This window comes from Eubalaena glacialis, chromosome 20 (assembly GCF_028564815.1).
Source record: "Eubalaena glacialis isolate mEubGla1 chromosome 20, mEubGla1.1.hap2.+ XY, whole genome shotgun sequence".
Taxonomy (NCBI): domain Eukaryota; kingdom Metazoa; phylum Chordata; class Mammalia; order Artiodactyla; family Balaenidae; genus Eubalaena; species Eubalaena glacialis.
In genome coordinates this window covers 13,939,863-13,952,949 of record NC_083735.1, presented here as the reverse complement: position 1 = coordinate 13,952,949, position 13,087 = coordinate 13,939,863, and the positions used below count along the sequence as shown (strand labels likewise).

At 43.0% G+C, this 13,087-nt stretch overlaps 1 protein-coding gene across 1 annotated transcript in view; it reads left to right on the top strand.

Annotated features, from left to right (window-relative positions):
- Window positions 1–13,087, top strand: part of ACSL1 (acyl-CoA synthetase long chain family member 1) — a 68,019-nt gene that overhangs the window by 34,027 nt on the left and 20,905 nt on the right. The window contains exons 3-9 of the mRNA XM_061177540.1: window positions 4,388–4,502; window positions 5,250–5,314; window positions 7,604–7,705; window positions 9,223–9,322; window positions 9,535–9,713; window positions 12,674–12,706; window positions 12,867–12,918. Coding sequence (XP_061033523.1) covers window positions 4,388–4,502; window positions 5,250–5,314; window positions 7,604–7,705; window positions 9,223–9,322; window positions 9,535–9,713; window positions 12,674–12,706; window positions 12,867–12,918 — 646 coding nt within the window. The remainder of the gene's footprint in view (window positions 1–4,387; window positions 4,503–5,249; window positions 5,315–7,603; window positions 7,706–9,222; window positions 9,323–9,534; window positions 9,714–12,673; window positions 12,707–12,866; window positions 12,919–13,087) is intronic.

Here is a 13,087-nt window from a genome sequence, read left to right as displayed (position 1 = left end):
TGGCTCATGGGTTCTAAAGCACAGGCTCAGTAGTTCCTCGGCATGTGGGATCTTCTCGGACCAGGGCTCAAACCCTTGTCCCCTGCATTGGCAGGCAGATTCTTAACCACTGCGCCACCAGGGAAGCCTCTGCTTTTGCATTTAAATATGGGAGTGATGCAAAATGAGTCTCACCATCACATGTTCCTTTTTCTCAAATATTGGCAAGAGCTCTAGTCCTGGGAACCATCGATTCACAGATGTTCACTGTCTTCCTGTCCTTACTGCCCCTGAGGGGAACTTGAACTTTTATTTCCTAACTCAGCCCATGTGGGGAAACTGACCTCTAGAGGAACCTTTGCTTGTATAGCCATTGCCGAATATCCTCGTGACTGCGATTTGACGGTAGTGTGGTCACTACCCACTGACTCACAATCTTTTTTTTTTTTTTAAACCTGGAAAACTGTATAAACCACATTAAAGAGGAAAGAAAAAACCCTTAATCCTCCCTGACTCAATCTTCTTGGCCAATTTCCTGCACATTCCACTGGGGTTGTCTGCATAGCTCTCCCTGCTTTTTGAGCACAACTGAAACCCGCACCTCCACCCCCGATCTGTAGGTTATGTCGGAAGTCCAGAAAGGCCAGACTTAAAATATTTCTTCATTTAAGTAGGTGTTCCTAGAAATAGCTGCATGTACTTGAATAACCCGATAGTTAAATGCCCTGCCTTTGAAATGGCTCAATTTTGTAGCACATACGGACATTTGAGCTTCCATTGCACTCAGCATGCAAGCCCTCACCTTGCAGGTGTAACTAAGGTTGCTAACACCCAGGGTTTATGGATAGCACTTGCGTTCAAGATGAATGGTAACTCACATGCACATCAAAAATGACGAGTCCTTACGGGCATATTGTGATCATCATGGAGCAACAAAACACAGACCTTGTTGCTCGGTCTTCCCCACCCTCATTTCACTCAGCTCCTCTCCTGAAATTACAGAGTACGCCTTACAGTTAAGTGACAATGTGACCTGTCACCCAGTGTTTCACCTATACCTTAAATTGTACAGTTTTGGCATAGAATTCATTTACTGCTTTATCTTCAAACTTTTGCTACTTATTCTAATTGCTGATTAGAGTAATAATAAATGTCTTGTCCTCGGGTTACTTTGTCAAGATGATGGCTTTATTTGGGATGTGATCAACTTCTTTAACTTTGATTTGGCTGTTTTACCACCATGCTTCTCAAAGTCCTGAAGATCATATACCACCAAAACGGTAGCATAACCAAAGAATTATTTAGGCAAAAGTTTGTTATAAAGCGATACTCCAGAGCAGTGATTCTCAAAGTAGGAACTGGGGAGGTGACCTGTTGTCTTGAAGAGGTAGGGTCTCCATATATCCAGAGCTAAACTTAATCTCTTTTTTCAAACCTACCCCCAATCCCTAGTTTCCTATTTTGGATAAATCGGAACTGCTGTTCTCTCAGGCCTCCGACTCTCCCCTCCTGCTTTCCTGCATCCCGTTACCTACCGATCCCATTCGTTCGTGCTTAGCGCCTCCAGCGTCACGGCCCTGCCCTAGTCCAGGCCCACGTCAGTTGGTCTCCGTCCATCTTGTTCTGTACACTGCTCAACCTCCTAGTAGATTTCCTTTTACAGCATTACCCGGATCTTCACCGCTTCCCTGCTGGGGACCTTAATGCCTCCAGGCTGGCGCACCAGAGTCCCCCGAAGGGCCGGCTGAAACGCGGCTGCTCGATCACACCCCCAGAGTTTCTGACTTGGTAGATCTGGCAAAGGGCTCGCTAAATGCTTTCCCTACAAGGGCCAGGAGTTCCCTTGACCATCCTCTGAGGACCTCAGCTCTGGGGTGAGCCTGTGCTCTGTAGATTGTAGGCTTCTCCTCTCTATTCGTTCCAGCTCCCTCCACGCTCCTCTGCTCAGCCAGTACTCCTTGGAGTCCCTCTGGTCATGTAGGGATAAGATTTAGCCGCCTTCAGAGCAAGCCCTGTATCTTATTTGCCTGGTTCCCATCAGCTCTGTTGGCAGCCGTGGGCACCGCTCAGCAGAACGCCCTGGGAAGGCAGTATTGCCTTTGCAGAGAAACAACTGAGTAGTGCCATGGATGAGCGACTGTCCTGATGAGAGGTGTAGGTGGCACCGTGCTAGGCTGAGGTCATGAGGACCTCTCCGCGGGCCACCAGGCTGCCTGCGCCTCCAGGCCATGTGGTGACACGCAGAGCAGGTTGGGCGGGTGGCCAGGAGGCAGCTATTTAATGGCGGTTGGCTCCTCTACCAGGCACACCTCTTACTTTTCTCAGCTTTTTTTCTCCTTCCCATTTTCTGTCTTTCAGTCTCCTGTCTCTCTCTTTCTATCTTAGCCTCGATGCCCTGGGTCTTTGGGGTAGCTTCCTGGGTTGAAGAGGCTTCTGATGTTTACTATAAAGCCACGAATTGCTTCTGAATTTTAATCTGAATATTTGTTGGTGAAATGATATAGGCTAAGAAGGACTGGCTTTGTAGTTAGGACACGTTATCAGGTGTCTGAGTAATATTCTACACATTAGTGTTTTACAGGAAAGTTCTTGTTTAACTAAAACTAACCCTGGACATGGGCACGTGATATCCCCATTTTACAGAAAAGAAAACAGACTCCAAGATTAAGTAATAATAATGCAGGATTCTCAAGTGAAGAGATTTTTCCGTCTTTATGTGCACGAAGAATAACTTCTTTGCTTTTATAAAGTAGCATGTTGTAGTTAATAATTGTATTTGGAATCATGGCTACAGGTCTTGGAAAGTTTCTGCCAAGTTAAGACTGTGTGATGATTAGAAAATATGATTGGGTGATATTTACCCCAGAAGACTATTAGCAGTTGTAGATCAAGAGTTAAACACACATATGTAGCACATAGTAGATATTAAAAGAACGTGTATAAACGTATAAGCAAAAAAAAAAAAAAAAGTCTGGAAGGAGCTCACCAAACTGATAACAGGGGCTAGTCATTTTTTTCCTCAATATACTTCTATACTATTAAAAATTTTAATAAGTATATAAATGATAACTTTTAAAAAAATATTTATTTATTTATTTGGCTGTGTCGGGTCTTAGTTGCGGCATGCGGGCTTCTCTCTAGTTGCGGAGCGCAGGCTCCAGAGCTCACGGGCTTAGTTGCCCCACAGCGTGTGGGATCTTAGTTCCCCAAGCAGGGATCGAACCCATGTCCCCTGCACTGGAAGGCAGATTTTTAACCACTGGACCACCAGGGAAGTTCCCTATAAATGATAACTTATTAGGGGAAGGAAAGAGCTAATGGGAGGAGGAGTGAAGAATCCTAACTTTTAAAAAACAACAAAAATAAGGAAAAGAATCCACCAACACCTGTCTGGCCGTCTCTTTGCCTTATAAAGGGTCTCCACATTGGTCTGTCCCCTGGAGGGCATCCTGTTTCCCCATCAGCTCTGCCTCTTCAGACTGTTTCCTCTTTGAGACCTCACCTTTTGCCCCTTCCTGAAGCCTTTCCTAGTTTCTTCCTTCAAACCTCATGCTAGAAACAATGTCTCCCACTTTTGAACCGTGCTTCTTGTGGTACCAGAAGTCCTTGTATCGTAATCTAATTTCCCCCAAGAAATTTTAAACAAAAACACATCTGTACCCCTTGCAGTATCTCCGGGGCCCCAGCATGCTGAGCTGCTCGCTGGTTGAGAACTCCTGCCTCTTGAGATGACTTGCCCGTTAGGAGTTCTTGTCCATAACGGGTGCACTTTCTGAGCCGACAGATGGCAACTTAGAGGAGGGGGCACAGCGGTAGCAACTCTGCCTCCTTACAAGTGCTGCAGGTCAGTGTGTCCATGCACATCCTACATTTTATAGCTGATGATGGTAGCGAGTAGATGCTACCTGAGAAACTGAAGTTGGCAAAGAGAAAAAGCAGTAGACATAATCTCCAAAAGAACATAGATAACATGATGGAAGTAAAACTGAACGGTGTGTTCTTTCCACAAGACCTGACAAAAATCGGTCCTCTGTGCTGCCGGCCACGGTTTGAGAATCATCGCAGTGCATTTAGGGGGTTGGTGTCCAGTCCTCAGACTCTTCAGCCTTGTCTGGCAGGACCAGTGCTTATAGGTCTGTGAGCCTCTTTTCTTTTTCCCTCAGTTGCTTCCTTTTCCCAGGGGTCCTGGATGGACATGGTCCCGGCCTTGCTTCTCTGAAGCCTGCACTTGTCTCCAGGTGGATGATTTATATCAGTCGCCAGCACATCCCGCCCTGGAGTTCATCCAGCAAATGCTCACCGAGCAGCTGCTCCCGGGCCCTGGAGAGGATTGAAGGTGCACACGGTAGACTTTTTATTTTTGATGCTTTCTGCTGACGTGCCGTCTGTCTGTCTGTCTTTTCCCCAGGGCAGCGATGGTGCCCGGAGATCCGTGCTCCTGGACGGTGACGAGCCCTTGGTGTATTTCTATGACGACGTCAGAACGTTATATGAAGGTTTCCAGAGGGGCATACAGCTGTCAAGTAAGCATTTGACTGAATCCGTGTGACTCATGCTTCATGTTTTTCCTTCAGAAAGAGGGGTCTTTGGTCAGAAAGCCATATTTGTTCCCAACTTTCTCCCTCTCAGTCTGGCTCCCGGCACCCTGTCTCCTCCCATAACTTCCGCAGAGTGAGTCCCACCGCACACGGGTCCCGCTGGGTGTGCCCCGCAGCCAAGGGGCTTCCGTGGTCACATATGTGTTTCATGGAGAGTCACACGTCTGTTAGCTCAGAATAGGCTCTGACGTTTTCTTTCAGTAAAGAGACCTGTTTAATTGCGCCTGATCCAACATTTCTCAAACTCGCTTGACCAGGAGACCCATATTTTGAGAAATAAACACTGACATCCAAGGAAGCGGGGTTCCATCAGAGACACTTGGGGGGTGTCGGCTCGTGGGACTGCCCTTCATCCCTGAGGATGGCACGAAAGACCCCGGGTACCCGGAAGCTGCCCGGCCTTCCAGCCCCTCTCCCTCCTGCCCCATGTAAGAAACAAAATAGAAATAAAGAAACAAACAAAGTCTCAGACCAAAACCCAGGGAGAAAACATTTCCAATCTGAATTCATTGTTTCACATCTGAGGACCACAGTAGAGTCTACCTGATACTTTGTGGAATGAAAGATACAAACGAGAATCTAGGAATATTTATGTGTGTTAAAACGAGAACCTAGGAATATTTATGCATGTTAAGTCCATCCTTTTTTTAAAAAATTTTTTTCTCCTTTCAGATAATGGCCCATGTTTAGGCTCTCGGAAACCAGACCAACCCTATGAATGGCTTTCATACAAACAGGTGAGCTTTCTGGCTGTGTGGCCGCCTCACGCGAGCCGTAGTGCTGCAACATGGCAGTTCTTGGAGCTGTTGAACATTGGGCAGGAAGGAGTAATGAGCTGTAGGTCTGGTGGGCAGAGGGATTTCTCAGTGCTTATTTTGCCTTACCAGAGCCAAACAGTAGTTTTCAGATCCCTCATTTTCACAAGTGGTGTAAAAACAGTTCATGTGTGGTGGAATTTTCACATGGCACGATGGTCTTCAGGCCTCACAGAATCTTCAAGTGCTACTGGGTTACATCATCTTCTGGTCATGTTACTGTTTTGTGCAGGTCTCAGCCTATCAATAATCAATATTGTGGCCGGGCCAGCCCTCGTGGTTCATATTATGATTGCAAGACGCCTTTCAGCAATAACCATAAGGAAACATGGAAAAAATAAAGCTTTCTTACTACAGGACATGGAAATGACACAACACACCTGGGCCACACAAGCGAGGTCTCGGGTAGGGGAGAGAGAGCGTAGAGCACCTGGGGTTCTGCTTTATTGGGGTCAAAGATGGGGGCCTAGGGTTTCGAGGGCTCACCCTTATTGATGAATTTGAAACAGAAGAGCAGGAACAAAGCACAGGAAGAGAGAAAACAGGTGGCTCAAATGGTCGGTTAACAACATCAACCAAGATCTGTAAAACAAAGGAGCCTCATTTGGGGAGGGGGCCTGGCTCCTTATCTAGCCTCCGGCTGGTGATGCGTCAGCCTTGGAAGTGGATGGTCAGCAATCAGAGCTTAAGGCAGGCACTTGCATTACAAAAAAAGAGAAAGCTCAGCCCTTGGGGTTTACACTACAGTTACCTATAGTGACCTGTTCCTCTATTGCTTCTGTTATATATTGGCTGGAGGAGAGAAAACAGGTCCATTGCAGGTGGGATGTTTGAAGGCAGATTGAAAATCACCGGGGTTTCAGAAGGTGTTTTGCACATTTCAGACAGAGGCTGGTGAAGATAAAAAAGTAGACTTAAGCTAACTTTGAATTTGTATATTTAAATCACTTTTTCCCCCTAGCCCAGTGATTCTTAGCTTTGGGGGCTAGGAACCCCTGTAAGGTTTTTCGAAGAAAGGTCTGGACCCTCTTTCTAGAGATACAAGTGCGTGCGTAGAATCCCAGTAAGCTCTGAAAACCATCTAGGTACTCGCAGGTTCCCAGCCCTTACACACAAGCAGGAGTTGTGGAACAGTCCATGGGGTGCGGAAGTAATAAGCATGTTAATGTCATTCTTGCTGTCGCCTGGCCACTGTTGCTCTCACCGCCATTGGTGTGGGGGGAGGGGCACTAAGTGCCAGAACCTACAGGCTTCTAGGGCAGGAGTAGGTGTGGTTTTATTTTCTGCGGATTTAAAGTGCTCTTGAGAATTTACCAACTGAGAATAAAGAAAAGAGTTCCCACTTAAGATTTAAAAAAAATTTTTTTAGTTCATTTGGGGTAGGAATGAGGAGAGGATGAGGGATGGGGGCAGGGATATAGCCCTGCCTAATTTTTGTGAATCTACCTATTTTTACATAGTTGTAGTTAATAGTATGCGTTTTTGTATTCATTTATCTTACTTAAAATTGTTACAAATACTCTGTTTGATATGGTTTTCATAACTGTAGTATTTACTAGCTGTAGAACATTTTCTTAGAGATTTACCATCATTTACTTAACCATCCAGCCATTGGTCTTTTTTCCCCTAGACTTTTGTGACTTTCGATAATTTTGAAATACATATCTTTGTACCTAAAGTTTTTTCAGACCTCTGGTTAGGATTGGGTTATTTCCAAAGAATAAATTCTCAAGAATAGAATTGTGGAGCCTAATGATAAGAGCTTGTTCTTATTTTTTTTTTTTAAAGATCTCCCCCAAACTTGTTGTTTGTGTGTTTACATCAAAGGACAAGTTTTGGCTGCTTGGACACAAAATTCTGTGTTCCTGGATTGCTTTTATAATTTTATAAAACTGAAGTATAAAAGTATCGAAACTAAACAAGTATAGGAACTCTGACATGTATCATCTGTGACCTGCAGCTGCTGGGGTGAAGTTCATTTGCTTTGCAGAAGGAAATATCATCAATCATCAGTTTTCTTACAGTGAGTTCTGGTGATTCAAACCTTGAACTTTACAAAAACGTGTAACTAAAGGAATACCTGTTTGCCCCTGTTCTTCCCCCCCAGGCAATGCTGCTTCTTGGCTAAGATATTAGGCTTGGCCATCACAGGAAGCTGTGTTCCTTGAGCTGGGCCTGATGCTCTTCCTGATTTTTTCTCCCCCGTTTTAGGTTGCAGAAATGTCAGAGTGTGTGGGCTCGGCGCTGCTCCACAAGGGCTTCAAGGCGGCCCCAGATCAGTTCATCGGCATCTTTTCTCAGAACAGACCTGAGGTATTAACCATTAGGCACTGACTGTACGTGGTTTGGAGAGGTCTCAGATGGAAGAACCAGTTAGGGTTCGCAGCTACCTCTGCTTCAGACCAGACTCTTTGGTCTGATTACCTCTGAGAACATGACTTTGTATTATGCCTTAGAGAGTTACATGGATGAAAACCCAAACCAGGCCCTTCTTAGCCTTTAGGTAGAAAAAAAAAATCACTTTTAAAGAAAATTATGGTTTTTGTTTTTTTTTAAATCAGGTCCCCAAACAAAAACTAGTGAAGAAAGTCTTAGAGCAAATAACTAACAAAGAAGTCTTCCCACTTTAAGGGCTTCCTCTGTGATTAAAAAAATGGCATTAATAAATGACAGAGAAACTTGGATACATTTTTGTCAGTAGCAAACTCTCATCTTTTCTCTCTAAAAGGTCTGGGCTCTCTCTGCCCAGGTTATCAAGTTTAAAATCCCAGGGGCCATGGGGAAGGGGCCTCACTGGGAGCTGGCCTTAATTTGGACAAGCAGACTGTTGTTTAGCCATCCGGGCCCATGCATGGTGCTTCTGTAAACCACTGTATTAAATTACATTTAAATGAGAAGCCCCCTGGAGCTATTGCCTGTAGTGCAAGTAAGCAAATAGTGGCATAGCTGGTGCAGAAAAATTCAAGCACTGGGCTTGAAGAAATTGAATTGATTCTTAGACCTACTTGGGTCCAAAAGATATGTTGGTTCAATCCCTTGCTACTATTTTATAAATTAGAGTGGTTTCTCAGCGGTTTTTTAAAAATAAATTTATTTATTTATTATTTTTGGCTGCGTTGGGTCTTCGTTGCTGTGGGCGGGCTTTCTCTAGTTGCAGCGAGCTGGGGCTACTCTTCGTTGCGGTGCACGAGCTTCTCATTGCCATGGCTTCTCTTGTTGGGGAGCACAGGCTCTAGGCGCTTGGGCTTCAGTAGTTACAGCATGCGGGCTCAGTAGTTGTGGCGCGCGGGCTGTAGAGCGCAGGCTCAGTAGTTGTGGCGCGCAGGCTTAGTTGCTCTGCGGCATGTGGGATCTTAGTTCCCCGACCAGAGATCGAACCTGCGACCCCTGCATTGGAAGGCAGATTCTTACCCACTGGACCACCCTCCCTGCTTTGATCTCACAGTCCCCGCTCCCAGGGTCCCCTTACCTTTCTCTCCACCTGTCCAAATCGTGCTGCTCTTGCAAAGGGCAAGCTCGGTTACCTCCCCCACCAAGGAGGCCCACTGCCGGCTGTCTTGCCTCTGAGCCCGTCACTCTCATGCTGTTCATTCTCTTTTCACATATTTGCCTCAAATTTTCAGGCAAATTGTACTTTCCTCTTTAGAAGTGGGCAAGTGTTTTGCTCTCATTAGGAATCCCTTTGGTGCCTGGCACGTAGTAGTAGATACACAGATGTTAGTTTTGCTACATCTGGTGTTTCCACGTTGAATCTCTATAGAGGATTGTTTTCCCTGGAGTGGTTCCACAATATCTCATTTTCTCACCCTGATCTTTACTTTTTTCTTTAGTGGGTGATCATTGAACAGGGATGCTTTGCTTATTCAATGGTGATCGTTCCCCTCTACGATACCCTCGGAACAGAAGCAATCACCTACATCATCAACAAAGGTACGTTTGCGGCCTTTGGGGGCACGTTGGCATAGTTATTGGTTAGATACAGAGACTACATTTGCTGATACATGATATGATAGGGATTTTTCCATTTAAATGTACATCTACCCTCCTATTCAAAAAATGTAGTACTTAACCTGGTGTCAGATGTTACAGTCAAGCTTTTAATATCCCAGAGCTGGTTCCTCACTGTGTCTCTTCACTTCCAGCTGAACTCTCTCTGGTTTTTGTGGACAAGCCAGGGAAGGCCAACCTCTTATTAGAAGGTATAGAAAATAAATTAACACCATCCCTTAAAACTATCGTTCTCATGGACTCCTATGGCAGTAATCTGTTGGAACGAGGCAAGAAGTGCGGGGTGGAGATCATCAGCATGAAGGCGATGGAGGTGAGTCACCCTGCCCTGCCCACCTCGCTGCAGGGTTTCCCTGAGGTCATTTTGGCTCAAATGTGGCGTCCAGTGCGACCACAAAGTCCCAACTCTGGCTGGTCCTGTAAATGATGGAGAGCAGAAATCTGTGTCTCATTACTGGAAAGAAGAATTCTACCCGCATGCCCAGTGTTAATCCATCACATTTTACAGAAAGTGTTCTCATCAGGCGCGTTGCAGTGCTCACGTACTCATTCTAGAGCGCTGACAAGCCACGCCAATACATGCTGGAAATGGGGATTTCAGATTCAGGCAGAGATTTAAGTTTGTATGTCCTCTTTAGGCTTTAACACCTTTTACGTACTGATTTATCTCTAAAACGGAGCCAGACATAGAAATCTGCCTCATTATTCTTTTCCCCAGGTTGCTTTCATAGGGTCCTGGTGAATTTCTAGCATAGAGGCTTGATTTGGTTTATTTTCGTATTATATTTTAAGATTCACATTAATCACAACTTTAAAGGTAACCATTCTAGGAAAATGAGTGTGGTCCATATTTAAATTGATTGTTTGACATCGGATCATATAAGAAGCTAGTCTCCCCAGTTGTTTTTGGATTAAACTTCAATCCAAAACAGTGGGCAAGAGGAGGCCCTTGTTATTATGTGCACATCATGGGAAGCAATAGGTTCAATAGAATAAGTCATTCTCTTTCTGAAAATGTTATAAATATTTTCCTGGAACTGTTATAAATAGGGTTTTGAATTTTATTGACAGTTCTCCTTCTATCAAGAATTTGAGCTACGAGGAAGGATCTATAAAACCTTTCCTAGGGAACTTAGTCGTCACAGAGAATCTGTCATTTGTTCTGTCAGAGCTTCTGCGTCTCTCTCACTCACACACACACACACACACACACACACACACGATAGCATACAACAGGAGTCCATAAGAGCTAATGGGTGTGCTGAATTGCTAAATTGGGTTTTTAACTAGCTTTTCACCTAGCATTTCCCTATTTTTGTATTTTTTACTTGTAACCCCATTTCATAATAATATCTTTTCCCCCATTTTTCCTCTTCCTGCTGCCCCCACCACACACAGACACATACACAAACATTTTTTTGTCTTTTTTGACTGCTCTGTATGATAAAGAAGTAATTTTAAGATTAAAATTTAGATAAGTAAGTGACCAAAGATTATAATATAAAGTTTATATGAAAATATTTATAAAAGACATTGTTTTACACTTACCTGTATAATATGATTCATATTTGGTTTTTTAAATTTTTATAAGCAAAAGATTAAATTTTTAAGCAATGAATTTAAAACTAACTTTTTGGTTGACCATGTGATCTAATTTTTATTAATGTATATTTTTATAGCATCAAAAATAGAAACATTGGTATTTTTGCATTTTTTCCAATATTTTGTTATGAAAATTTGCAAATGTGCAAACAAGTTGAAAGAATTGTACAGTAGACCACTATATCCCACCAAGAGTCTACAATTAACATTGTAATATATCTGCTTTATCACAGATTAATCATTCTATCTCTTTATTCACTGATTTGTCTTTTTTTATGCATTTTCAGTAGGGTACAAATTTTATCACCCCCAAATACTTCATTAAGTAGAATTCAGTTTTCCTTCTGTTTATGGTTCTTTTTTATTTTGGTATTTGGAACCTAAAAATGACAACTTTAATTTTTATAATAGCTGTATTTTTTCCTAAATAATGACATAAGTCAGGCTTCAGGCTATGAAACTTTCTTGGCAAATAATGGACTAATTTGGATAATTTTTTTCTAATAAATTAAAAGTCTAATTGCATATAACTTGCTTTATTTTACTTAACATCAATTTTTGAAGAATTAGAGATCTTAAGAAGTTAATGTAAGAATTTTAAAAAGATGAGTGGAAATTTGGATCTGGTAAAGATTATTTTAGAAAAAAGATTGCTGGAATTATCGTTACTTTAACTCTTAGTTGACTTCTTTTTGGATGTCAGTGTTTCTATTTTTAATCAGTGGTCTGTTATATATATAATTGAAAGTGTGATTAGGATTAAAAACTGTTTAAAACTGTATGCTGGGTAGAAACTCACTGAGCCCTGAGCCCACCCATCTAATTTCCATTTAATTCTAGGCATGCTCATTCCATATGCTCACTCAAGCTGTTCAATTGTAACAGGAAAAGAATATAAATAGTTCATTAAAAAAATTAATAGATATTAAAGTGGTCATGGAGACACCTTCATGAAATAACAACATCAGAATTAGCCCTTGGTAGTAACTGGGAGTCCGCCTTTGGGAAATGCCGTACCTCAGAAATGAATCTGTCGTTCTTAACCTTCATAGCCATTCGAGAGTGGTCTTAGAGCTTCTGTCGTGGCCTGTTTTATAATCAGAGGTGCCCAAATCCTTCCTCTGCTCCACGTGGGGCGTACAGATAGTTGAGCCTCTCCAGAATGGCCACCAGTTAAATCTGGCAGAGACTGATTTTCTCTCTCCAGATTGAAGATGTCAGTTTTGCAGAATTGGGTGATCACGTATCTGTGCTGAGCTCTGGTTTTGGAAGGGTACAGAGCAGCTGTGGTTCTCTGATTACGGTGAAGAGCCGGGCTTTGTTAAAGGCTGTGATAGGAAGGGGAGTAGAAACCAGAAGAACGTGTAAAAGACTTTGATTCCTGTCTTTTGAATAAATCCTATTTCAAAGGCCAGTCCTAATGCCATCGATATAGTTTTATATAAGAGAGAAAACAACCAGAAAATGGCTTCTTAGAACAATGGGTAAGTATTTGGGTTCAAGTTAATTAAAATTGCTGTAGTTTATTTAATTTGAAATCTGTGCTGTCTTTGAGTCAGCTGTGAGTGAATCCCACAGAAAAGTCAGCTTGAACTGACTTGATGTGACTTTTGTTCTTTACATTTAGAAAATGTTTCCATTTAAGATTTTTTTTTTTCTCTTCTCTTTAAGGACCTGGGAAGAGCCAACAAACGGAAGCCCAAGGTGAGTGCACCATGTGCGACCCTGCTCCAGCCTCTGTGTAGCTTCCGTGTCTAGTCAGCTCAGAGCCTAGTAGAAATCTTGAGTGATATCTTATGACTTAAAGTTTTCTATTCTATTCTGATTTATACTGGCTTTTTTTTTTTTTTTTAATGTGCTGTAGCCTCCAGCACCTGAAGATATTGCAATAATTTGCTTCACAAGTGGCACTACAGGTCAGTTTTGAAAAGGAATTGTTTCTGAGTGGTATCTGGAAGTGTATATTCCCTGCCTTTTCTTGTGGATGACTTATTCGAGCTATAGATGGCCTAGAAGCAGAAGAGACCGAAGTGTTCGAGCCTGTCTTACGGTAGCTCTATAAGACGGTCCCAGAATCTGAGCATG